Below are 27,443 nucleotides of genomic sequence, written 5' to 3' on the forward strand. Positions count from 1 at the left end.
CTGAATGGTGGACTGTTGATACATCCAATGACCGGGGTGGTAGTAGCTAATAGTCCGTCCGTGGTGCGGTGGTGAACACACTGGTTGGGACAGGACAGCGCTACATGGGGGACGCAGGCGACAGTAGCTGGTACCACGGCTCCCACATCCAGGAGGGACAAATCCGCACTCTGGAGAAATCTCTACGGCTTCACGACGCTCCGCTATCGGGAATTGACTTGATGAAATAACCAAGCCGAGCATGAACACATCGCGTTTGAGGTAACCAGAGGATTTGAACAGTGGGAGATATCCACACACACACACACACACACACACACACACACACACACACACACACACACAGGGGGAGAGGGCCATGCACAGACACTCAGCCGCTTTGTAATCACCGTCGTCGCTGTGTGTGTATATGTGTGTGTGTGTTTTCAGTGTCTCCTCCTCTGAGCATGGACTGACCAAATCCCTCTCTGGATGATTTGATGGGGCTGCTCAGAGTCATGATGCCGCCCAAGTTGCAGCTTCTGGCGCTGCTGGCGTTCGCAGTGGCCATGTTCTTCCTGGAGAACCAGATCCAGAAGCTGGAGGAGTCCCGGGGAAAGCTCGGTAAGTTGAAGGGGCTGCAGCCCGATCCAAACCCTGTCACAACAATCCGGGTCTGAGTGCGAAGTCAAGACAGATCAGTGCAACACCTTTTGTTGTGCATTTGGGTCAGTAAAGGCAGCACTTCATGCACTACACATGCTTCAGCATATGGCTCAGACAGTGGTAGATGAAATGTGGATCTGGGAGCTGTCCTACTGAACTTTGCATGACTGTGAGATCAACATTTTGAATTTTGAGAAAATTACAGATATTGTCAACATGTCATTTAAATCTGTGCAATGCAGTGTGAGATTGAGGAGGTGTTGCTGCCCTTTCAGCCTGTGACCCTGTGACAGAGAGAGTGTGTGTATGTGTGTCTGTATACTTCAGAGCTTCATTATTGATTGATCTGGATTAAGTGATACAGCTTTAGCTCTATGCAGGGTCAGAAAGCGTTGGAAAGTGCCCATCGTATTTCCCTGAATCCCACGATGACGTCTGTGGCTTTTTTTGTGCAAGCACTTCTCCAACATCCGGAGATATTCAGTTTAACAATGATTTTTTTTTTTTTAAACGCAGAGAAAAGTGGAAAATGCTTTTATTTGAGAAGCTGGACCTGGAGAATGTCAGGCCATATCGATTAGCTGATTTCAGAACAGTTGCAGATTAGATTTCCATCAATTGATTAACTGATAAACGACACATTTCCTGCTCTTCTACACTTACTTGTAGTTAAGATTAGAAACCTATATATAATTTATAAATGCAATACTAAAGCTGCAGACTTGTGGTTCTGTAGTCGGACTAAAAGTGGAACGGTCAGTGATGGAAACAGAAAACATCTTTTTGCTCAGAGTAGGTTTTTAGTAATATTCCACATGCATGGGAACACCACCCTGCTGCAAATCCCCTCCCGCCCTTTCACCAAACTCTTTCCTCTGATTGAAACGCGGCTGGCGCTGCGTTCAAATCTCATTGCTAGCTCCCATCAGGCGCTCCGTCCCAATAAAGATCTGGGACATTGCAGGATTATCTCTCTGGTGCCTCAGCCACTGGGACTTTTTTTTAGGGAACAGTAGAGCAGAGCAGTGCGGACGACCTGAGGATGCAGCCGGCGTACCTCAGGGGTCCACACACCACCCGTATCATTTGATGAGAGTGGGAGCCTGGAGCTGAAGACAGGCAGCCAAGAGAGCTATTTTCTCTGCAGACATTTTGACATGTTATAGCAGGAAAAGAACAGGTGCGATTAATACCGTTAACAATGTCGCTACAGTGAATTCCATTTAGGTGAGTTCCAGGGACGCATTGTTAATGTTATCAGTAACACCTGTGCTTGTGCTGCTACAACGAGACAAAATATCTGTCTAAAAATATCTCTAGCTGTGAAAAAAGGTCTATTACATATTAACTACTGCATATTTGAAAGGCCCTGCTCACCCACCCACTGTCATTTTGAACAATTAGACCCCTGCTCAGGGAGAAGTAAGGTGCATCTATGCTGGGAAATATGAGATCACCAGACTCATAGAGGAGCAGCAAACCTAAGATGAGAGACAAGCAGTTACTGCATTAATTAAATTAAGAGTGATTTAAAATGGATAAATGCCAAATTAGTGATCAAAATTGTGACTTATCAATCAATTTATCTTTTCAGCATTAGACAGCCTAGCTTGATAAATGATTTAAAGGGTGACTCCACCATTTTTACACATTAAGGAGTACTACTGCATATGTGAAAAAAGTAGTAAAAAGCCTTTTGTGGCTCCAGAGGAAGCTGTTTGTAATCCGATAAACTGCCTCCAGTGATGTCACTCAGTGGCTAAGGTGGACACTGGAGGCAATGTGCAGCTTGCTCTGGAGCCACAAAAGGCTTCTACAACATGTGTAAAATTGGACTTACCCTTTCAGATAAGTAAAGGTTCATCAACTAACAACATTTCAGCACTAGTGAGGGCCTTAGATAGCTGATATCATACCACTGAAATGATTAGTTGACAACAACTCTGATAAAATATTAGATATTTTTTACTAATTTTTTAAGCCAAAATTACAACAATTCACTGGTTGGTGCTTCTCAAATGTGAATATGTGTTGCTTTTCTTTGTTTCTTATGTTAGTAAACTGGATATCTTTGGATTTTGGATGAAGAATTTCAGCCTGTCAGCTTTTATTTGGGAAATTCTCGAGAGATCAGTATTTTGTGTTGACCAACAGCAAATGAAGCAGCTATGAAAGGAATTGCTTAAAACCACCAATCTTGAAGCCTATCAGTAAGTGTGTAATAGAAGGATTTGGTCAGATGAGTCAAAGATGAGGTTGTCTTTGACGAGATCGTGAATATAACGGTTAACCGTCATCTTAATTGAATTAGACATCCTGAATGTGTTTTCACATGTTGGAACAATCAGGAGTCCTGGGAGTATAGATGGCTATATTGGTCTGTGACATGGTTTACTGCTGCCGTAAAGGGCTATACTTTACACCCAGTGAAAAGCCAAACTCCCCTGGGCTACACACAAACACACACACACTCTCCCGATGCTGAAACAGAACCTGAGAGGCCTTTCCCCTGACTGCCCACCACCACGAGAATCTGTTGACTTGGCAAAAAGCGCTCTGATGGATGACTGGGCTGAGCAGACGTCTGTATACTGGAGCTCTGAATTATGTGCTGCATAGCCAAATAGTTGTGACTGAGACTTTCACAGGCACGATGCTGACAGACAGCCAGGGGGCCGGTCACATTACCAGGTACGCCTGCTGCAGGTCCATCTGTGCAACAATAAAAACCACAACAAGGACAGGTGGTGTCCAAACCCACATTAGGTCTCCATGAACGACTCCTGCGTGACTAAATCGGGAAAAAGAAGTGCCTCTATATGTTGTCTTCCTGTATCCTGTTTTCACATGTTCACAATTAACTTGATGCGGGATGGAATGACCGGCGCCCTCTTCCTCGCAGCGTGGGATCCTATCGTCTGACACGCATTTTGAATCATTTCCCCCATTAGACACCTCCCGCAGGGCAGACAAGCTGTGATTTGCTTCCAAGCTAATCGTCGTCCCAAGGTTTCACGGAGAAGCCTCCTGCATTACAATCATGCCGCGATGCAGCTGTGTGTCCTGCTGTGGGCCTAATCCATTATTCTGACAGTATTTCTCTCTGCCTGCTCACCGGCACTGCTGCCGGCTGGGTCAACAGTAACGCAGGCCGACTGTGCGATGGATGGATGGATAGAAGAATGGAAATGGAGTTTCTTTAATAAAGAGCCACAAAACGGGGATACAAGGCCACTTTCCCTGTCAGGGTTGCCATTAACGCCCTCTCAGTTCAGGCAATTTCAGATCCGCTCACCTTGAAGAATTTAATGCTACTTTATACTCAAGTCTGAGACTGACATTCCTGTGTAATGTTTCATTGACGTCAGACAGGAGATGAACGTCTGAATTTGATTTAATTGTGATTAGATAACCAATCCAGTTTGTTAAAAGTGGAGCCAAACCAGATGACTATTCCCAAGTCTGTACTTTTTTAAACGGCACCTAAAAGGCCATAACCAGAAGGATTTCATGGTTCTTGAAAACCACTGAAAAGAATTCTCATATCAAAGTAAAAGTCTCTGGTTGGATCATTTCTACTTGCCAAACAGATGAGTATCTTCAGGGGAGGAATAATGTGAACATCATTCAAATTTTATAATTTTCTGTGCAAATTAATTTGGCACTGATTGTTTTTAAGTACAAAGCTGACAATCATGATGAAGACAAGCTCAAGGCTTTAGCATGTCCCATCAGAATAAGCTCAGTAAAGGCAATTATACGGAACACCAGTGTGGTGCATTGTGGGAAATATTTTTATTAAATGAATACCACTGCCAATTACTTTCAGTAAAGGTTCTGAAGTATTTATTCTGATGATTCCTGTCTCTTGCTGGTTGAAAGCATGTTTATTACACAGTTGAGTGCATCATTACTTGTGAAACATCTGTCCTTGGTAGCTGCTTTCATAGATTTGAGCCACGCTGAAGTTATTTCCTCAGGGAGAATATTCATAAACATGAAGATAACCTTATTTTCATTCCAGGAATCTCAGCTTTTCAGCAGCCTTTCTGAACTTTTTAATACTGACAAATCAGTCCGTAATAGAACTTGTAGCCTTACAAAGAAGGTTAATTCGAGAGGGCATCTGTGGTCTATTGAGCGCTGCGTAAATAGAAACGTTACTAATAAAACTGTCACCTCATGGCCCTCGTAACTGGAGCAGACGACCTCTTCACCTCTGCCCCGCAGGCCAAGCGAGGGCTGTGTGTCACCTAACTGAACAGATAGTCAGAGGCCTATTTTCCCCATCAGCATTGCCGCCTTTTATGTGCTGGCTGTTATTCAGGCTGATCAAAGGAATTCAATTTCCATCTGTTGCGTGGTGATATTTAGTTTCAGACACAAGCGGCTCTGTGTTGAGCTCTGAGAGAGAAGAGGGATGCTGTTGAATGCAGAAGAAGGAAAGGGATGCATGCGCTCATTGTTAAAGTGTTTGCAGAGCCTGACGCAAGACTTTTAGGCATTCATTTGTCACCGCAGCCGGTTGCTCCCGGTCTTGGGCTTGAATTTCTCTTTGATTGTCATGCCAGGCACTTGTAGCTTCGAGCCCACCCTCGCGCTTCCACTGTCAGGGGACCGGCGGATCCGATCAGGAATTTGCTCTTGAAAGGACTTTGGTCGGGCATCGCTAGTTCATCCTCATGCGCACACCGCTTGAAGTTTGATTGGACGACTTTATACCTTGGAGCAGCGCTGCTGCTCAGACCCCCTGCTCCACATCACTCACCCTGTCACCCATGAAACCCTGAGCAGCAGTTGTGTTTGAAACCCAACTTTATTAATGATCCAAGCGTTACCAGTTTCCTTTCACTCCTACACATTTGTCAAGTGTGTGTCAGCTGGTGTCTGTGACTCGCTCAAAGGGCTGCAACACCAAACGGTGGCTCCCTTTTGAAGCTAATTGGTGACACATTGGTAACACTTGGAACCTTGTGTCTTTTCTACAACTCCAAGTACAAACCTCGACCTCCTAAATGTGTAATCTTCAGTATTTACGTCTTCCTCCCGTTGTTCCTTCACCTCTCTGTGGACACGGTACTCACATTCCCTTTGAACTCTCCCTGACACCCCTACATCCCTGTATTTAGCTTCCCTGAGGGGTATAAAGGGTGCATGAGTCATTTGCTTTCACTCTGCACGCTGGCATCTGCTACCATAAGAAGCCGGTAGCGTCTAACGCCTGGACCTGCTTGCTCTGAAACATGCCATTTGAGCGGCTAATGGAGAGGAGCCCACAGCGGAGAGGGGCGTAGGTGTCGGGGATGGATTTGTCGTGGGAGGTGGGGAGGAAGAGTGCTAATGGTCATACTGGGCTTTTGCTGTATTGTTAGAAGCAGGCTTTGATTAGGGCAGAGGATTTATGGCCCCTGGCGCGCACTTTGTCTGACAGGGAATGTGTTCCCCGCAAAGTGGCGCAGCGTTTGCAGCTGTAGCAGGATGACAGACAGGCTAATCGGGGTGTTATGGACGGTTTCACACCCTGGATGTAATTGGAGGCCGCTCTAGAGGAACAACCCGCTCCAGTACCACCCATCACTCCCCTCAGCTGGCCGACCCCCAATATTCCCTCCGCCTCCTCTTTACACAGACACACTTTCTCCTCCTCGCCCTCTCCCCTCAGTCTTCATTTCTTCCTGTGTCACTGTTGGGCAGAGGTGTCAGTTCACTCAACACGAAGAAATGTGCTTCAAATATCGCACATAACCACTGCAGGCCAGATTAGATTGACTGAACTGGTGGGGACAAGTGGAGCTCTGACTGATGGCTGCTGAGATATTATTTAGTTGAAGTTAGGGCTGGGCAGTGTTGGGCAAGACACTTCTAAAATGTATTACATATTACTAGTTACTATTATTCTAAAGTACTAAGTTGGTTTCTTTTTTACAATATTACTGTCTTTGCAGAGTAAAGTTCTTTTGTGCTACTGTAGCCTCAGATCAACCTGGTCTCTGTTGACTATAAAATCTTTTACTATCATTTAAAACATGTTGTTTATCATCGTTTTCTTTATGTTTTGAGTTCAGCTGTGTTGAGAAAATCAACTGAAAAAAGATGCATCTCATTGCAAAAACTGAGCTCTGACTGACCAGAGCCAACTGGTCCTGGGGTGAAACAGAAAAAGGTGGGAACACTTTCTTGTTGTAGGCAGCAACGTAGCAAAGTTATGTTTTTGTTTGACAAACGAAGTACGCAGACAGTGAGTGATGGACTTCACGAACAATATTCACAAAGGAGTCATTTGATGAAAAACTCTTTTGATTCTTTTGATCTGTGGACCCTTACGGACTAAAGGAATACAAATTATCAAAAAATGGACTCAAATTAGGACTTTATGACCGCTTCAAAGGTACAGAGTCACCAATTTTTTTTACCGGTCAGTTCTTATGGTTTACATTAAATGAGCTGAACGACTGAACTGTGGAGAATCTAACCACGTATAATATGTCTGTATGGACAAAAGTTAAAACATTTCTATCGTTATGTGCCTCTTTGAACAAGCTTTAAAGAGCTGGCAGGGACTGGGTTGGTCTTTGTGCTGGTAACACATTACCATTCTTAGTAACTGTAATAGTATTACTGCATTAGAAAAACAATATATTACTCAGTTACTGCCTAAAGTAATACATTGCTGTAACGCCTCACTTCTGTAGCGTGTTACCCCCAACACCTCACAACACAATATATCAATATCGAGAGGTGTGACGTTTTCCTGATTAGTAAGATGCATTGCGATGCGGACATGAAAGATTCTGCATCGCTGCAGAGACGGAGCATAATCGATAGTCTGCAGCTTACGTTGATGTTGAATAAAGTTACGTCGCAACGTTGCTCCCATGCTTTGAATTGTGGCCGGACATTAGGCCAACGTTACTTATGTAGGAGGTTTGTCGGAGGGAGGCAGAGATCATCTGCGAGTGATTTAAAAAAAAAAACTTGCAGATTATTTTTATAAACGGACGTCTCGGGGCACATGTTGGATTTTATGAACTTGCTGGGAAGCACGAACTGACGAGACCCACGCTGAGTGTGACTTCTGCCTCACAACAATTACTAATCATGTTAGCCATTTTCACCTGAAGCTAACGTCTGCAGCCATAAATAATAACTGTTAGAGCAAGCCCAGCTAATCAGCCAAGATCTGAGGAGGTGCTGTCAACCTTGCCATCCAACTCTGAGAGAGGTGTGTGCAGCAGAGTCAATGAATGCCTTATCTTAAAGCTGCTATGTGAAAATAACATTATTTTAGATTACAACAAACGTGTAAGGCCCTGCAGATGGATAAAGTGAATTGCGATATAGGCTGTAAATATTATTTTAGGCCCTAGTTGAAGTGATAAATCAGTCGTGGGTCAGCAAACCGTCCTGCACAGGCACTCAGAATGAACATCAATCCTGATATGGCTTTTCCTTCTTCTCACTCTTCACTTCCGAAAATGAAAGCTGGAAGATCCAATTTAGACTCTCTGGGGCTCACACCTTGCTGTACCCAGTTAAAGGCTGTAAGTTTCTGACACATGATGGAGCCTGCGGTTGTAAACACTTGACAGCAGGTGTCAGTTTCCTCTCCTCTTCTCTGCAGTTAGCAGGGTTTCCTTTTCACTCCGACACCTTTCAGCTCCTCCTCTGACAGGAGAAACCAGGAGCAGCTAATAAACCCATAACTTATAATGATGACAGCTCTCTCATCCGGCTCCTTCTGGATCAATGGTTGTAAACAACTTCTTTATTTGCGTGCTGAGTCTCCTTTGTGACATTCAAATCCTCCTTGTGTTTTACTAACCCCATTGGATGAGCGCCTGAAAAGAGAATATCCGCCACTGGCTTCGGAAATAAGGTGCTATTCCAGGAGGAGGGAGGGGGGGCTTGAAATGAAAAAGATGATTTAATTTTCATTGCGACACAGAAATATTTAAAGCCTCGGCTTGTAAGAAAATCATAAGCCCCTGTGAGGAAAAAAAAAAAGGAACAAAAGCGCCTGCAGCAATTTTGCAACCAATTTCATCAGAGCACGGAGGGATAAAGGAGGAAGGAAGGTGGTCGAGTAGTGCTGCCCTTCTTCTTCCTCAGCCCCTGGTTCAACTTTGCTCCTGTTAGCTGCAGAGTTGGTGTAAAGCTGCCTTTATCTTGTTTTCCTGTAATATGTCCAAGGCCAGGCGTCACTAGGGACTAACTGCTAAGGTGGTGCTACTACACAGTTTCTACTTTGCACCTTGTTTCTCCCCGTCTCGGCTCATTTTCTCTAATTCTTTCTTCTTCATGTCTTTGCATTTCCTCAGTGTGCCGAGTGGTGTGAGCAGCATTGCCAAATTGCATGAAATTCAACTTGAAGTTAATTAGACAGAATACAAATAAGTTCACGGCAAACGTGTGTGTGTGTGCGCGCGCATGCCTGTGCGTGTGTGTGCGTGTGTGTGTGTGTGTGTGTGTGTGTGTGTGTGTGTTAATGAAGTACCTTGGTGTTGCTGAATATTCAGCTCCCACACTCAGACTGTCCCCTGCTGAGTGAGGATCAGTAGATTTGTGTGTCTGAATGTCTTTCTCTCTTTTGTTACGATGTTCTCTTTTTCCCCAACAAACACAAATCAACACTTGCCCAAAAACGTTACGCACAAGGTGGATTGAATTTTATTTTTTGTATTTTTTGTTAGACTAGTGTCTGTATCTATTCTATCCTGCCACTGTCTAATATTAATGGTGCACCGCTCCGATTCCTAGGATGAGTACTGCTGCTGATTTCAACCATATTAAACTGACTGAGTGTCGGCCAGATATGATTGACAATAAATACTGTCTGTCAGTGCTGTTGAAAAATTGTCAGTGCATTTTTATAAAACTTCTGAAGGTCTGCTCTAAAAAAACAACATAATGAAAATTTGCTCAGGCAAAATAACAAACAGTGTTGCTGTATTAGTGTCTTCACTTATTAGGGCAACTAACAACTACTTTCATCATTGATTAGTCTGCCAATTACTTTTCCAATTAATCCTTCATTAAATGTCAGAAAATGGTGCAAATGCCAACCCCAATTTCCAAGCGCTCAGCGAAATGTCTTGTCATTGTTTGGTTATTCAATTTACTTTGACTTGAGTGCCTTTTTTTTTACATACATTATTATCAAACTTGCAAATAACACAGAATGAAAGTGGTATTGAAATCTGCCTAAATATAAATACAATTTTAATACATAGAAAAAGCATGTACGACTAATATAGTCTGAATATTAATACAGTCACCAAAAATCAAATTATTTTCTCATGAGCACTGGACTTTCCTGCCTTAGCTTTGGTTGATGTTGTGACATTGTTTTACTTACCTCAACTGTCAATCAGAATATAAACTGAGAATTATTTTTCAAAAATACAGCTCCGGGCAGCCTCCATGCGGACTACATTATCCACAATGCAACTCACCTGCCAACAGTTCAGTTGGAGAACATCTGTGTTATATAGTTTGGTCCCTGTTGATGCATTTTCAATTTCCGAGGCGTGTCATTAACCAGCACAGACCAAAATGGCTCTAGATGAAATTGGACAGACCTACAACCAGTCAGCGCAATGAAACAAGTGACGTAGCACTGAGTGACACTTAAAGTAAGTAGAAGTGGTTCTTGGTGCATCGAGAGCAGGGAAAATATTGTGCCCTGCTCACAAACATTCTCAAATCACAGCTAAACAGTGCACTAAAATGTGTTTCTCAAAAACATCTAGGATCTTGATTCATATTCATGTTAATATTATAGTCACAGGTTTCATGTGCCTGGACGGACCTGCAGTCTGGACACGACTGGATTGACCAGTGCACTCATCTGCATTGGCCCATCACGAACCAAGTCTCAGGGAGATCTGTCTAAACGGGAGGGTGGCCAGACTCATCTGCCAGAGCAAATAAAACATAAGCTTGACAGACTGGTCAGGTTCCCAGGCCACAGGTGTGTTAAATAAGTAGATTTGAGCGGCTAGCCTCAAGCAGAGATGAGAAGCGGGCTTCGGACGTCTGGTTAGCTCACTTCTTTCTACATGCCAACAGATTTTTGTCATTTACAAACTTGTAGTCTTTAACCTCATCTGAGGCTGTCTCAAGTGACATCACATGAGGCAATTTGTGCAGCTCCTTCTGGAGACTCGACTCTTTATCCACCTCACTCTGAGCCCCCGTGATGCATTACACAAATTATGGGCGCGACCGCTAATCCTCTTTGTTAGAGCGATTGGTACGGCGTATAATTCATTAATTCAGATTTAGGTTAGTGACTTTGTAGAGTGAATACGAATAACATTATTATTATTGCTTAGCCCACTTAGCTAACGCTTCTGAAGCCTTGACAGTGCCGCCGGTGTGTCGCTAATTATGATACTTATTATTTATGCTTGCTCCGCCAAGCACTGGAAGTATCACCCAAATTCTTTTCCCAATTAACCTCAGTGACTTCCACAGAAAGCTCATGGATACAACTTCGAATGAATCAGAACTCAATATCAGCCCAAATCCTGAGTTTAGACATCAGAATCCGTATCTAGACAATGAACATGTATCTTCATACGTGTATCTTCATTGTATCACAGTGATCCTCTGCTGGTGAACACAGCACAACCTCCTCACTGGATAGATGGCCCGCAGATGCTAAATATAATGAGATGAAAGAAGAGAAGCGGCGAACCAGAGAGATGAAAGGTGCAGAGATAAACCCGCAGAGATGAAGTGATAACAAGTTGAACTGGTCTTGTTGCAGAGATGTTCTGTTCAACGGTCTCTCACTGTGCAGCATGTTTCTGTGTGGGACAGATTCTCTGTGGTGTTCACCTGTCCCTCCCACTCATCATTAAACCTATGAATAGCTGTCGTCGGCTCTGTCTAATAGAGTGTGGAGTTTTCCCCGGACTCCAATATATGCATTATTAATTATCTGTTACGGGGCAGAGACAGAGAGGCAATGGGAACATCAGATATCTGGGTTGTAGCTTGCAACCAGATCCGCGCTGTTATGCAAACAATGTTTGTTGTTATATTAGGATATGAGGGCCCTGAGCAAAACCGAGAGTTGTACGTCAGTGTGAATCTGTATGCCTTCAGCTACTGTAATTTGTGCATTTCAAGTTCCTCTCACTTTACGCTCTCACAGATTTGACTGCTGTGTTTGTGAGGCAGTGACAGAGACATTCCTGCTGTGCTTTTCTTTTTCCTGTAACAAACACTTTAACAGCTTCTTTCTTGACCAGATATTTTCTCCATCCTTTGAAGCACCAATGCCTCTGAAAATGTTGGCTAATTCCCAGTGCTTAGTCATAGACAATCTGTGCCAAGATGAGATCTGTTCCAATCAACTCACCCCCCCCCCCCCCCCACAACCTGTCAGACCTGCCTTTACTTAACAAGACAGTGGAATGATGGGATCTGCCATCTGTGTAAATTGCTCCGTAATCTCATCTGACTGGCTGTCTCTGATGAAGCAGACAACACGTGGCCCCCTTTACTCGTTCTGTTTTCCCAGACATTATTGGCTCGCCCATCAGACAGCACTACAGGCTTCGATCGCACGAAAGACATATTAGGGGAGAAAGTGACAGGTTGAACCATAGCGATAATCATCTCCATCTATACTGGATTGTTATCGTTAGTGTAGAGACATGGCTTGCATTTAGACTAGGAATTATAAATGGGCCACATGTGGCTGGAGCTTGTTTAGTGTACCCTGGTGTTTAGTCGAACAGCTTGTTTTCCATCTATAGTTCATGAACTCCACAGAGCAACAGAACACCCCATCCTCAGCTGAGGCCAACACTTTTTGAGTCTGCTCTCCAAAAAAAAGGCAATTTCGTAACGTCCTCTTCCTCAGTGACGGCCAGTGGAGTAATTATGGTCTCGAGACCCTTACCCCATACCACTTAACCACTTTAAACTGTCTACACGCTGTTGTCCATCAGCGCTGACAAGGGCATGTTTGTCTCTTCTCCATATCTGAGGAATGCTTTGTCGGCATCCTCTGACAAAAACGCGCTTGTTTTCAAAGTGCTGCGTTGTCAGGGAGGAAGAAAAGTCATTTCTTCGCAGGATACATGACCTTTACGTGGATTGTTTGTGCTGATTAAACTCAGCAGCAGCATCTCTCCAGAGGATGGAGCACCCCGCTCGTGCACCTGCCGTTGTGGGCTGGAAATCCGGCTCATGACCTTAACAGCACGTTTCCCTCCCTGTATTTTCCTCATATTTCCGTTTCTCCCGCTGCGCCATCTAGTAAAAGCAGAACTACCGTGAAAGTCATAACAATGAAAAACTCCGCTGCTTGCATTTATGGAGCCTCACAAAGCAGCAGCGCCGAGACAGGAAATGTCACGTCACTGTGAAACATCTTATTTACGAGAATCTGCAACGTAGCCAGGCATTTTATTTTCACTACTTCCCGTCAGTGGGTGCATCTGTTGATTTGAATTTTATTAGTGCAGCCTGCTCGGAGCGGTCCGACTTTGATGCATTGTTTAGTCTCATTTCTAGCATTTCCAATCAGATCAATCAGAGGACAGAACAAATAGACTCCCCAGATCTTTGTGTAGACATTTTTATATGCTACCATGCACTGCTGTCATTCAACTCTCTGGATAATCAACAAGTCAAAGCAAGCACACTGCCTCAATGCCTCAGACCCACAAGGACTGCATATCAGCTGGATTGGGTAATTGCCTTAAGTGGAATTTTCTCCACAGAGTATAATATAAAGTACAGCTGGTCCTGAAATTTTGGCTAATCTTGTCACTCTTCTCAGTCTGTCTTCTCAGAGGTCCCTGTGTTAAAACCTACTCTAAAGAGCTGTATTTAAGCTCATAGTGTGCTCACTTGTGCATATTCCTGAATAAAAATAGTAGGTATAATATTAAATATATAATATTTATTGATTATTTGACCACTTGGAGCAACAGAGCAAGTTGGAAACACATCATGGATATGTTGGCGTGTAGCAAGTGTTGGCAAACAGATGCTTTTTCACACATCCAGCAGGCAGAGAGCAACATTGTCATCATGTTTCTAACCACCTGGCAAATTTATGTTCAATTTTAACTCTCCTTTTAGCTCAGTTTTAGCTACTTAACAGTTAGTCACCAACTCTGTCTGTCTGTCGTTAAAAGGTGAGGCAGGTAGTGTACAGTAGGCTCAGGCTGCCATCATTCATTGCCAATCGCTGGCCATTGACTGCTGAGCCCTCGTGATTTAGGTCCACCCCCAGGTTGTCGGCGGGTCGGTGGTTCGATTCCCTGCCCCTGTAGTCTATATGTTGAAGTTTCCTTTGTCAGAGTACAGAAGTTGCTGTCAGACTGACAGTGGGAAACGGCAGTGATGACAGTGGTATGCTAATGATGTGCGCACTTCCTCAAATTCAGAAACACAAGTAACCCCCGACCACCACTGCCAACAAAGACAAACAAAAACAATGTCATCGTCCATCGAGATGTTTTTTTACTGCCGACATCGTCATATTCAAACTCGGTAGACATCGCCCAACCCTAGTGAACAGTGGGTTTATCAAGTGCTGATGAGAGACTGAGAGTGAAAACCCTAAAAGTTGTGATCCATTAAAATCAGAACAATGAGCAGAAAGAAGCTAAAATCCTTCAGGTGCCAATTCTGTGGGTTTGTCACTGCAAGCAACACCTTTCTTATAATCACGAGAGCCATTGATGATATAACATTCATTGATTAGAGCTAACTGAGACCCTGAAAACCTGTGGTAAGGTGATATTGAGCATTGTACTGGATTGTCTCCGGGTGTCATGTATAGTCAGCTGTGTTCCCTGTACTTGATGGAAACTTGAGGCAACAGGATGTATGTACAATGCGCAGATGACCAGGGGTGGGGGATCAACAGGAGCTAGCAAACTTTTACCCCAGGCCCCCTAACAGGTTATTCTGGTCCTGCCCTGGCTGTTATAAGCTGTAATCGTTTGTCAATTGTCAATCGATTGTCTGACCCTGAATTTGTTCGGTCTCCATCTAACCCGGTCCTTGTCCCCGCCTCTTCATCTCTGCCTCAACTCCCCCAGCTGTACTGTGGAGGACAGAGCAGTGAATGAGACCCTTCATCGAGCGTCAATGTCGCACTTGTGTGCCAAAGCCAGTGGGAAAAATGCCTCAGCCTGGCAACCCCCCCCTTCCCACCGAAACAATTGCACTTTGACTCAAATGTGTGTTTCCTTCTTATCTTTCTCTAAAACAAGTGTTAATGGGAAAATCTGTGAAATACTGTGCGCAGCATAAAAGTACTGGCGTCTAGTTTAAAGTTTAAAAGAAGTATTCTGTTTCTGTGTGCGTGGTTGTGTTTGTCTCTGTTCCTGCTGTCATACTGAGCTCGTTTGAAAGCTCTGAAGGCGTTTTGAATGCACAGAACACCTTCACGTTCTCTTAATGAAAGCGCTCTCGTTTATCTGTCTCCTTTTTTCAGCTCTCTGCAGCTGCCAGCGGCTTTGAAAAGCTGCACAACAGATTCCTCTCACACCATGCTTCATATTCCTTGTCATAACTTAAATAACAATGGTAATGCATGTTCTGGCTCTGTTCGCTCGCGCCCCAATCTCCCCATCAGCCTCTGTTTCCACTGATAATCCACTCTCTGCTAAAAGGATTTGAAGACTGAATTAGAATAATTAGGAATTCGGAAGTGCACAGTTTATTCAAATGTTCGCGAGTGCTGCAGTGGTGACATAACTGTCCCCTCTAAACCTGGCACAGCAAAACAGCAGCTTGCATCCAAGTCTATATAGAGGGTGGAGGTAGAAACAGCACCAGCAGCGGCCGACTAACTCGATTTTTATACAGCAGCAACCTAGATCTCCTCCCTGTCATCCTTCATTGATTTTGCAATCCAGTGGCATCCAAGCAGAACCATACAAGCCGTACACCTCAGTCTGCTGCTGATAGCCAATCTCTATTACCCACCTAGCCCAAGGCTTCGGTTCGAGGGCCTAACCCTCTCAGGGGAAGCAGACAGAGGGAGACTGAGAGAGAGCTCTGACTGGCTGGGATCGGAGCGATGATGGATTTACGAGCTGCTTGGAGAAAGGATCATCTTCTCTCCTCCACTTTTATTATCCCATCAGATCTGACGCGATGGCAATAATACATGACGGCCTGTCACATTTTGCAGATCTGGCGGCAAATATGAATGATGATTTCAAATGCTTGCGTCTAATCAGCCGCGAAATTGCTTCAGTAAATATGTTCAACTACCAGCGCTCTGTCTTCCTCCTGTCTCTCACTTTGAATGAAACTCAGAGTAATAGGCTTGTAGTTGTCACAATGTTTAAGACCCGTGTTGGCTTCACGGTTCATAATTAGCTTTTAATGCACAGAGACGGCTTGAGGGGAGGAAACTGACGGAAATGTGGAATGAAAGCAGGCCTGCTGTGTGGCCATAGTAATTCAGGCTTTTGTTCTCTAATTAAATGACCTCAGAAGGGAGCGCTAAGCTTAAATTTGTGTGTGTGTGTGGCGCCCTCTGATATGGAGGTTTGTGCCAAGTGTATTCAGTCTCGCAATGAATAGGGCATCTACTACAAAGCCTAAGAAGCCCTGTCCGTGCCCGCTTCGCCTCCTTGTTGGTTGTTGGAAATTTGCCACAAAACACCATGTCTTTAACAAGTGGTTTCTGGGCCCCTTTGCATAGTTCAGGACGTTGTAGTTGGGGACACAGTAGCCCCCAGTCTTTTCTCACTCTCCTTCACCTCCTCTGGAAAAAAAAGCTGAGGAACTGGCAGCCTTCCCTGCAAGTTTGAGCTACACAGAAAGCTTGAATGTGTGTGTTTACGCCACAGCAAAGCAAAAAGAAGGCTTACATGATGATGCATGTTCTCCTGTCAGGCCATGGAGATGTCAGTATTTGGAAATATGAGAACAATACAAGAACAATAATTTAGTCAGTAACAACAGGTTAAAGTGTCAAGTGACTTAATTAAAAAAAAAATTCTCACTTGCCTCTAACGGTATCTAGCAAACGAGGCATTTGAAGGTAGAGGGCTCATTGAACAGACCATATTCACATGGCGGCCATTTTCCTCTGACGTCAGGGTGAGAAACTGAAATGTTATACTGCTGTGTTCCAGGTTTGAAGGTGTATAAATGTAGGGAATCTGGCAAATCTTTATCATTTCAAAATCAGTTAACCGCTTGCTGATTTATCAGTTACTAATAAGAGACATGGGCCATATTTCAAATATGTTGTTTTACCTTGAACTACCGCCTGGTGTCCCTTCAGTATCAGTATAAAACACTTCATGAGGGAATATCTTTTGGAAGAATGGTGTTCATCCCTCCAATAAAGTTTTACAGACTAACAGAATCAATGCCAAGGTGCATTGAAGCTGCTCTGCAAGCACAAGGTGGCCTAACACCCAAAACACTTATGTTGGTTCATCCTTTACTTTGTCACACGTCTGTAGCCTTTGTCTAAGTTGTTCATCTTGTGTATGAGATATCTTGCCTCGAGCATTCAGCCAGCACAACAGAGATGTATGGAATTGAATTTGTGGTGCTTGCAGCGTTAAAAGAATATAATTGAATTACTCTACAGCAAGATCTCTTTTAGAAACAATGTCCACATCTCTGTGGATTATCCACAGACTTCACTGTCAACAGTTTCCATTGTATTTCTTCAATGGAAAGTAATTCCTGTGAAAACTGTTGACAGCGAGGTCTGCGGATTATCCCGAGTAACAGGGACACTGTCTCTGAGAAAAAAGACACATTGCTGTTGTTTTTTATTGTGTTGCTCACAGCAGCAGAAAGTAAAATTGAATTCACCGTACTGTACTGTGAGGGTGAAATCTCAGGGGGGGAATCTTTCAAAACCTGGGCACACCACTAGAGGAAAGTGAGGGATTAGCACATGTTCCTTTCACCATTAAAGCCCCTGTAAACATGGGATTTTCAAAATGATTTTTTGTCACTTAAGGCACACCAACACACGCTACATTGACATGTTTACAACCTTTAAGTCAGTATTACTATGGTGTGAGTTTTATTACACATCCAGCAGACACAGAACAACATTAACATTCATATTGTAGTCGTATTTCTATCCATCAGGCAACTGTCAGTTCAGTATCGACTGTTTTGTAGCTCTCTTTTGGTCTCCATTACTCTCTCCATGCTCTCCATTGTTCACCAGGTAGTCACTAACTTTGTCCCTCTGCTGTTAGTGCTTGGTAGCTGGCGCACAGTGGGTTTATTTCAGCTTTTGGTGAATGAAAGCTTCATGCTGCTGCTGTTGCAACATTAAAGTTGCAGGCTGGGAAACTAAAGCAGTTAGCTGAAAGATGCTAGAGAGCAACTGCGGAGTCGGGTGATCATTTTCTGTGGGTTTGTCTCTATGAGAGACGATACTGTTGTCACGATACTGGAATTTCTTACTTTGATACCATCGGGAAAATTGACACAGCATTGAAGGCTTAAAATGTGGGTTTTTTTTATTAAAAGATTAATATAACAAGGCTCTTGTGCTGTGTGTTAAGAACAACAGTTAAGTTAATTTACTTCTGGAGGAGGTGGGGCTACTTGCCCAACAGCAGTGCACTGGTGTCTTTGTACCGCAAAAAATAATCTGAATGAAAATGTATCTATATTTCAGCATTTAACTGATTCATAATATGAAAATACTGACTTGGAGCAATTCTGGTAATAAAGAAAACATCAGCGCAGGCAAGAATAGCACAGATAAAAACACAAAAACCAGAAATCCAACATGTTGAAACAAACACAACAGTTCTAAGTTTGGAGAAAGAAAGCTATTTGTGTTCCTGTAAGACCTCATCACTCAGTAAGATAAAATATGATAAAATATGTTTTCAGGGCCTTTCAGACTCTAAAGTAGTCTTTGAATTCTTCAAAACACCTGGTGCTACGCATCAGACTAAAGGCAACTCATATTTATGACTTGCATTGTCACGGGGGCGCACTCTGACTATTTTTGAATGTCACGGTCTCTCTCTCTGTCTGCCGTCACTGCACACCTACATAAAAATAATCCTAAAAGGACATTTGAGCCTGGCGATCAAGTTCCAACATAGCAACTGTTATTGCTGTTGTTGTTGGCTAATGCGTGCTTTGGATGGACGCGTGAATGAATGTCTCCATTACAGTTGTTGTGCATGCTGACAGCCTGCAGCCATTACAGCCACCTGGCACGTCTCCACCCCATCAGCCTGGAGCAGCAGTTGCGATCGTGCAGAAGCGGTTCGGCTCCGTAACCAGATCCAGCTTTGATGAGTGGAACATTAACAGCTGCTCAGGAGAGTGTAAGAGAGGGGGCAGTGAAAGTATTTCTGTGTGTGTGTGTGTGTGTGTGTGTGTGTGTGTGTGTGTGTGTGTGTGTGTGTGTGTGTGTGTGTGTGTGTGTGTGTGTGTGTGTGTGTGTGTGTGTGTGTGTGTGTGTGTGTGTGTGTGTGTGTGTGTGTGTGTTCGCGCAGATGAAGGAGAGGGCGGCGGATTCACAGATGACATCTTAATTGGCCTCCGGTGCCAGATGCCAGTCTCTCAAGCTGGGCCAGTCCAGTCCAAGCTGTAACAGTGTCTCAGCAGCCAGGCAGGGCTTTAGGCAGGGCTTTAGGAGCCCGCTGGCTCCACTGAGTGCTCCCACGGGTATTAGGTGCTCCAGTGTTGTGCTGCCTCCCCTGCTCACACACAAACACCCTTCTTCTTCTCGCTCCATCCTTCCTGCAGAGCACTCGGAGCCATTGTCAACACCAGTCAATCTGAGGTGAATTCAGACGAAGAAAAGCCAGAGGGCAACAAAGGCCCGGGCGTCTTTGTGTTGAATCTATTCACACAGAGGCACCGAGGTCTGGCTTTTCTGCCGCTTCATGCAGTGTTTGGATTGAGATACCCCCCTCCCCAACCTCTGCCCTCCTTATTTATAGTGTATTGATGTCCTGTAAACGTCCAGTTAGCGATCAAGTGACTGTAGCCTTACCGTCTAACTACCAACCTCTGACCCTTAGCCTGTCACCTCATGCCCTTCACCTTCTCGCCCTCGATACATGATGCTTTTCTCAGACAAAGCGGAAACTAGGTCGAATAAATCCTTTCACACTTACCAAGGGTCTGGCTGAAGCACACAAAGATGTACTTGGCCACATGACAGTACATTTATTTGATCTGAAATGAGAGCACACAGACACTGTTGTTAAATAAGTGAAAGTAAAGGTAGGGGACTGATATTAGAGTCGAATCTGATTAGTGAACAAGAGAGGTTGTACCGCAGCGTGAAATAGGCTGCTCTCAGAAATGATTAACTAATATTCCCGTTTGACATTATTCTTGATCTGTGGTGTGAAGCGAGAAAGGAGTTTTCGCTATCTGCTCTCCAAAAGAGACGGTGTTCAAATGAAATTGAAATCCATTTTTAATGAAGTTACGGTTAAGTGTGACACTCGGCAGCGTTACCTCTGACAAGGACAAAATCATGTCTTTAAGGAGTAGTTCTTATTAAATGGATCAGGTCTAAATTTGGGTCTAAATTTGTCGCAGAGATGACAAATATGCAGAAGCTGAGTGCTGTTTGAGCAAAGTTAGGAGACATGTGAAACATGTCACACGGACCAGTATGTAAGCAAAAGATTTGGAAGTATAAACACAAGAGTTTAACTTATATTTTCCTTTTTCCTGTCTTTTTATTATGTATATGTTCTATATACTTTTTAGCCCTTTTTATTCAAAGTTTTCTTTTCACGTATTCTGCCTCACGGAGCGGTTAGAGGTCAGGTTCAGCTCCAGAGCAGCACCCCTGGAGCTGGTTGGAGTTCGTATAATGAACTCGCTAAAGGACATTTTTGCTCACTTTCCTTATCTGCAGTATTAAACCAGCACTAAAACCTCACCTCAACCTCATGTCCTGAACTCACCTGTATATAACTTCCTGTCGTCCCCTCCAGAACGAGCCATCGCCAGACATGAGGTACGAGAGATCGAGCAGCGGCACACGCAGGACGGTCTGCGGGAACGGGACTCGTCGGCTTCGTCGTTGTCCGACAACGAAGACGACTTAGTCATCATCTACAACCGCGTGCCCAAGACGGCTAGTACCTCCTTCACCAACATCGCCTACGACCTGTGCGGGAAGAACCACTACCACGTCCTGCACATCAACACCACCAAGAACAACCCGGTCATGTCCATACAGGACCAGGTCAGAGCGACGGCTGACGAAAAGTTTAACATGACTTCTCCTTTTCTTTTGTAATGTAGAGGCCTGTTCCTGTGTTCACTAAAAAGGGATTATTTTCACAATTTTTTTCATCACTATTTATTTCAGGTGCGGTTTGTAAAGAATGTGACAGAGTGGAGGGAAATGAAGCCGGCCTTCTACCACGGACACGTCTCCTTCCTCGACTTCACTAAGTAAATATGTCCTGCAATTGTGTCATTATGACAACACTGTTAATTCACAGTTTATTCACCCTGACTCCACCTTGTGGTCAGAAAGAGCTTTTCACTTACACAGTGTAGCGTAATGGAGTGACTGTAGCACAAAGTGACGCTGCTGAACCTCAGTATGTTTCAACAAAAAAAGCACATTATAGAGCTTCTAAACCTGTCTGTCTTTATTTGAAATTCAAATTCAATGAGTGTCATGTCTCTTAGGTTTGGGGTGAAGAGGAAGCCTATCTACATAAATGTGATCCGCGACCCCATTGAAAGGCTGGTGTCCTATTATTACTTCTTGCGTTTCGGGGACGACTACCGGCCCGGCTTGAGACGCAGGAAACAAGGAGACAAGAAGGTTAATATCCATGAATACTGTCATTCTTTTAGTCTAGATGATAAATTCACAATTTATTAAGTCTGTCTGAAAACAATAGTCAGGTGCCCCTGTGAGCACAATTGCTTCTGTTCATACTGACTGTTAAATGATCCCTTCTTAATGCACTTTAAATGGAAGTGATGGACAAAATCTTAATTAAGTTAATCCTAAAATTAAAGACTAAGTTAATATCTACTCACCTGCATGCCAATGGAAAGTTGGGTGAAGTTTCATAGTCCACAAAACATTTCTGGAGCTTCACAGCAAAACAGCATGGCAGCATTCTCCTAAACAACTGAAGTAGAGGGGGATCCTTTAATATGAGGCTTTAGTTGGTAAGTCAAATCAAGTATCTTCCAAAGTTACAGCATCTTTTGTACAAATTCCTTCTTTGTGTTTCCCTGGATGGTCGTGTCTCCATGAGCTGAAGTGGTGGAACAGCAACACAAAAAAATCTTACTGTAACTTTGGAAGATGTCTGAATACACTGTCGAGGGAAACGAGGACTGGATGTTTGTCCCTCATCTCTTTTAGGCTGCTAGAGGCACATGAAGATTAATGACCAGGAAGAATGATTACATTAAGCGAAACCTGTTTCAATGGGCACCTGACTATTGTTTTAAGACTGACTGAAATCCATGATAATGTAATAATTTGCGTTCTCTTCAAAATTGCTCACGCTTTGTGTTTGTGTTGCAGACATTTGATGAATGTGTATCAGCCGGCGGCTCAGACTGTGCCCCTGAGAAGCTCTGGCTCCAGATTCCCTTTTTCTGTGGTCATTACTCTGAGTGCTGGTAGGTATTCAAACACCTGACACTGTGTCCTGCTCAGACAGCACTGAGTCACGAATAATAATCTTTAAGTTCTATTGTATTCTTGCACTGATCTGAAATGAGAGGAAGAAAGCTTGATTTAGCTCTTCTTTAGTAATGTTTTGACTTTTCTGTGTGTTTGTTCAAAAGGGTGGTCATAATCTAGATTCTTCTTATCGTCAGCATATCCCATGAAAAGGCCAAAATATACAATGAATTGATCCCCACTAACAATAATTGTCTGTATAGCCAAAGCCTGATATACAGGGCCATTTTGCTTGCCCCAGGCCATTGCGCAATCCTTTTTGTTTAGCACTATTAATTTTATTCCTCTGTGGTATAGAGTGCCATTGCTGTCCAAAAAAAACAAACAACCTAAAGCACAGCAGTGAGCCAAGCCAATGCATTAAGGCTGTGTTCAGACAGCAGGCAAGTCCGATTTGTTTCTCAAATCAGATCTGAAATGCGGAGTGTACGCACAATTATTTGCAAGTGGTCAGATCGGATTTTTTGTTTACAGACATCACCAACATATCTGGATGGGTTGCTATGGTAACGATGTAGGCGTCAGTGACTCTGTACGCTGGTGATGCAGCTTTCCAACTCTGAAGCATGATCAATCATCCCGCTCTCCAAACAATCACACTGTCAGGTCACAAAGCAATTTTTTTTCAGCGTGACTCCACAGACTGTTCTCTGTGTTGTCTTCCACACTGCTCTGCTAGTCACAGCCTGGATGCTGCTCAGCCACTCTGCTGTACTTCCGTCTCTCTGGATTTGACATCGCTGTTGTGTGTCACGCTGCGAGCCTCCAAAAAAAAAAAACACTTTGAAATCCGATATGAGAGTCTAGACTAAAATGCATCTGTAGAAATCTGATTTGAATTGTTTTTCAAACCACCTGCTAATGTGGTTTAGATGGGTTTTTTTTGCTGTCTGGACTTCCTAAAATCAATTGGGATACAATGTAAATATGTCACAAAAACAGATTTGGGCTGGCAGTCTGAACATAGTGACTATTCCTTCATCGCAATGAACGTGGATGCGGTAGTTTATCTGAGTCAATCCTACAAACACAATTCTGGTGCATCAATAACTCACTAGTTCACCAAATGTGTGTTAATCCGCAGCTAAAAATAGTCCCCTACAAATACACTTATTGCTTCTGTTTTTTGGTAATGTTTGGTAAAAACTACAGTGCCCAGCTGTTCAGCTGTTTAAGAACCTTTTTTGGCCTTTACTAGAAGTGCAGCTTTCTTTCAGTGATGTTTTTTAAGGCTAACGTCTTAAAGTTGATTGGGCAGGGGGTTAAGTATTGAGAGACAGGCTACTTCTTTGTTGGTTTTGGGCTTTTCAACGGGATTTGTTAGAAATAACATAAACAGAATATCGACAACAGTATCCTGTCCTCATCTCGGGCAGCTGAGATAGTTCAGGAGAGATGCAGTTTTGTTTCATAATGCACCACATTAAACTTCACAGCCCTGTTCTATCAGTTCTGCTACACTCCTGCTCTCAAGGTCTCTGATAGCTCTCTCAGCCTTGATCCAGTCTCTCTACATGATGATCTGTATCAATCTCTTTCCCTCTCTGTCCTCACTCATCCCTCCTCAGTCTCTCCTTGACTCTGCCCTCCATCTTTTAACCGTCTACCCTCCTGATGCAGGTTACAGACTGAGGGTCTCTCAGGATGTAGTTTGCTGTGGTGCACCAGCAGTATATTATAGCGGAGAGCACCTTGGAAACATTAAATAAATACTGCAGACAAAAAGGGTGAATGTGCTGCCAGTCCTCTAATGCACTGTTTAAGAAGGCTTTGCCAAAAAGTTACTTTATAGGTTTAAACAATTTACTTCCTCCTTTATTATCTAATTTCCTGACCATGACACCTGCCACTGACTTCATTTTTTTTCCGTTACTTCTTGGCTTTCTCGTCCATCCTCTATTCATATCTCACATCTCACATAATCATTTTTCCTGTCACGGTCTTTGTACCCTTCAGCTCTCCCCTTTTGCATCCAGCAGAACTGACGCTATTTTAGCAGAATACTAGAAAACTAACCACATGCATTCAACATGATGTGTGTGCAGGAACGTGGGCAGCCAGTGGGCTCTGGAGCAGGCGAAATACAACCTGGTGAATGAGTACATGCTGGTCGGAGTAACAGAGGAGCTGGAGGACTTTGTTATGATGTTGGAGGCCGCGCTGCCACGCTTCTTCAAAGGAGCCACTGAGCTGTACAAAACAGGTACCATTTGCTGTTACCTTTGTTTCCTCACCACTGAAAAGCAACTTAATGACTCAGTCACATTGAAATGCTCCAGTGTGTGTGTCTGTGTGCTGTGGTTGCATATTAGCTGTTTGAAGTGTTCCCATGGGAATTGAATCGTGATCAATATGCTCTCATGCCTCTCGCTGATGTAGTTACAGATTAGTTACAATGAGTGCAGCCAGAATGAATAATGGAGCGCACAGAAGAAGGAAATCAAACAGCGATGTAAATGACAGTGTGATGTTCGGCATTTTTTAGCAGCAGACAAAGCCAAGTACTCAAGCTAATCAGGTATGTAGTTAATGAATTTGAAGATTGACTGCCATCTCAGTTGTCACATTTTTGCTGACTGGCAGTCTTACAGGAGCTTTTAGAGACGTCTTTGTCTTTTAATTAGCAAAATTAAAGACTGTCCTACAGAGAAATGCAGAACACAAGAGACCGGATGAGAACTGTGTCATGTTTCCACAATAATAATTTCTGACGATTTGGGAAATGCACTTGTTTGCTGTCTTTTTGAGGGTTAAATGAGAAGATTGATACCACTGTCATGTTTGTATGATAAATATGAAGCTACAGCCAGCAGCTCATTAGCTTAGCTTAGCATAAAGGCTAGAGATGGGGAAACAACCACTGTGCTAAAAACCACAAGAATCCAGAGATATTAATGCCTCAATATGTCAATGATCGTATACGATTGTGAGAGTCACAGATTTTATGCTCAAAGATATCCAACTCCTAGAATGGGACACCTTTCAGTGTTTCCCACACATAGACTTTACTTGGGTGTGTCACCCAGGTATATTTTGGGACATTCGCACATGTGAGACCAGACACGCACATAGTGAGAGAGACGTTTTTTGGTCCGTATTCTCAAGAAAATCTCAGATATCCGATCTTGCCCCAAGGTAACAAAATCTGCCTAGCAGCACCTCTAAAGCTCAGTAATTAACATATTACATCTGATTTGATTTGTTTGTTTTGGACGGAGTTATGTGTTGGGACTATTCCCGGGCTGCAGTAACTTCTTGGTGTCTCCGCTGGTTGTCATGTAACCTCATGGTGATGACGAGACTTGGAGAAGTAACTAAGGCCTGCCAAAATGTAGTCTAGCAAAATAACCCCCAGTGTTAATGCTGGAGTGATTTTTAAAACATTAGTGCAGAGAAGACTGTGCATGTCAGAATCCCCTTTTACAACGACAGACACATGTTGCTGATCCTGCACTTAATATGAGGTAAACCTGCTTATTAGAATGATTTACTGTTTAAGGCTCATATTGAGTCGTGACATGAGGAGAGGTTTGTTTTAAGTACCTTTATTAATGGGTCCAATGAATTTTTTTATAGGCAGTAACAAAAGGGAATGACTACTACAAAAATAAAAAACTACTGCCACAAAATAAAACCGTAGTAATGCCTTCATTGACATTTAACATAATGGATCACATGTGTATATAAAAGCTGAATCACTGAGTTCATGTTCGCGGCTCTCTTTAATCCTCCTCCTCTTTCATCACAGGGAAGAAATCCCACCTGAGGAAGACCAGTGAGAAAAAGCCGCCCACAAAAGAGTCTATCGCCAAACTGCAGCAGTCGGCCATCTGGAAGATGGAGAACGAGTTCTATGAGTTTGCACTGGAGCAGTTCCAGTTTGTCAGGGCACATGCTGTCAGAGAAAAGGACGGGGAGCTTTACCTGCTGGCACAAAACTTCTTCTACGAGAAAATCTACCCCAAAAACTAAAGAGACATTGTAGGAGACGTGTGGAGAGGACACTTGATCCAGGCCGAGATAAAAAAAAAAGAAGTGAAAAGACTACTGGCGACTGTGAGGCAGGTTTGTACGTGTGATTGAGAACATAAAGTGGAGCTGCAGAACAATCAGCCTCTGACGCAGCGATCAGACTGTTGACCGCTCTGTTATTCACGTCCGTGCCAGCCAACTGGACGAGGAGGTCGTGTTTCGTCAGCAGGTTGTGTTCCCTGCAGCCCCCGTGCCTCCACTCCCTTTCACTTCCATTTCAAAGGTCAGGCCTCTGCCGGCACATGTCCAGAGTGGAGACGGCCTGTCCAACAGCTGGTCGGACCACGACTCCTGATTGGCTTCGCCGTACTCCGTTCCGGACATTTTCATTGGCTCTGTACTGTTTGGTTGTGTTTGATTGTATTTTAACTCTTTACTATGGTTGTCTTTTTGTATGTAAAGACATTTTCCACAGCGAAACAACATCCACATGCCTCACCACTACTACTAACTTAAAGAGATTTTAAGTGTAAGAAACTGACTACTGTGCTGTATTATCGGACTTGAATGAGAACTTTTGAGGTTTGTATGAAATAAAAATCCTGTGACCATGGACTATTTACCGGGGCAAGTGTGTATGTTTTATACTGTACGTGATGTGTTGTCAACGTGCAGCTTTGCCCAGAGGCTTCCCCTCGGTTGTGAAGGAAGCATTTGCACATGATTATTGTGTAAGAACACCAAGGTGAAGATGCTGCTGTTGTAAATATTTACTACTTTTTCAGTCTGTTGATACAGTATAAAATCAACCCATTTATACTGTTTTAAAGTTGCAGTTTGTGCATTTTTATCATGTTTGTACATTTCTTTCATTTCACTTATAAGTCTGAATTTTATTTTTATTTTTTTCATGTTCACTTTAACATGGGTGTTCACTAATACGTTTCTCTGCTACTTAAAGGAAGATTCCGACATTTTGGGAAACAAGTTAATTTGATTTCTTGCCAAGAGTTGGGTGAGAAGATCAATACCACTCTAATGTCAAACTTTTAAATACAAGGCTACACCCATCAGTTACTTAGCTTAGTTTAGCTTAGCATAAAGACTGTAGACAGTGGGAAACCGCTAGCCTGTCACTTTCACC

At 43.4% G+C, this 27,443-nt stretch overlaps 1 protein-coding gene across 1 annotated transcript; it reads left to right on the plus strand.

The window, feature by feature from the left end:
• Nucleotides 1-77: 77 nt before the first annotated feature.
• Nucleotides 78-26,919, plus strand: hs2st1a (heparan sulfate 2-O-sulfotransferase 1a). Its single transcript, XM_073491898.1, has 8 exons — nt 78-261; nt 430-603; nt 20,598-20,851; nt 20,978-21,063; nt 21,307-21,445; nt 22,166-22,263; nt 24,373-24,530; nt 26,076-26,919. Exons 2-8 carry the CDS (start codon nt 480-482, stop codon nt 26,297-26,299), a joined length of 1,083 nt encoding a protein of 360 aa, XP_073347999.1. The 5' UTR covers nt 78-261; nt 430-479; the 3' UTR covers nt 26,300-26,919.
• Nucleotides 26,920-27,443: the final 524 nt, after the last annotated feature.

The sequence above is a fragment of the Pagrus major genome, chromosome 21, assembly GCF_040436345.1.
Source record: "Pagrus major chromosome 21, Pma_NU_1.0".
In the NCBI taxonomy this organism is placed as follows: domain Eukaryota; kingdom Metazoa; phylum Chordata; class Actinopteri; order Spariformes; family Sparidae; genus Pagrus; species Pagrus major.

Excerpts from the sequence above, each read along its gene's own strand:
- hs2st1a (XM_073491898.1), top strand. The coding sequence starts at position 480 with ATGGGGCTGCTCAGAGTCATGATGCCGCCCAAGTTGCAGCTTCTGGCG. Across the intron at positions 21,064-21,306 it reads TCCTTCCTCGACTTCACTAA|GTTTGGGGTGAAGAGGAAGC; the intron begins GTAAATATGTCC and ends CATGTCTCTTAG. Across the intron at positions 22,264-24,372 it reads GGTCATTACTCTGAGTGCTG|GAACGTGGGCAGCCAGTGGG; the intron begins GTAGGTATTCAA and ends ATGTGTGTGCAG.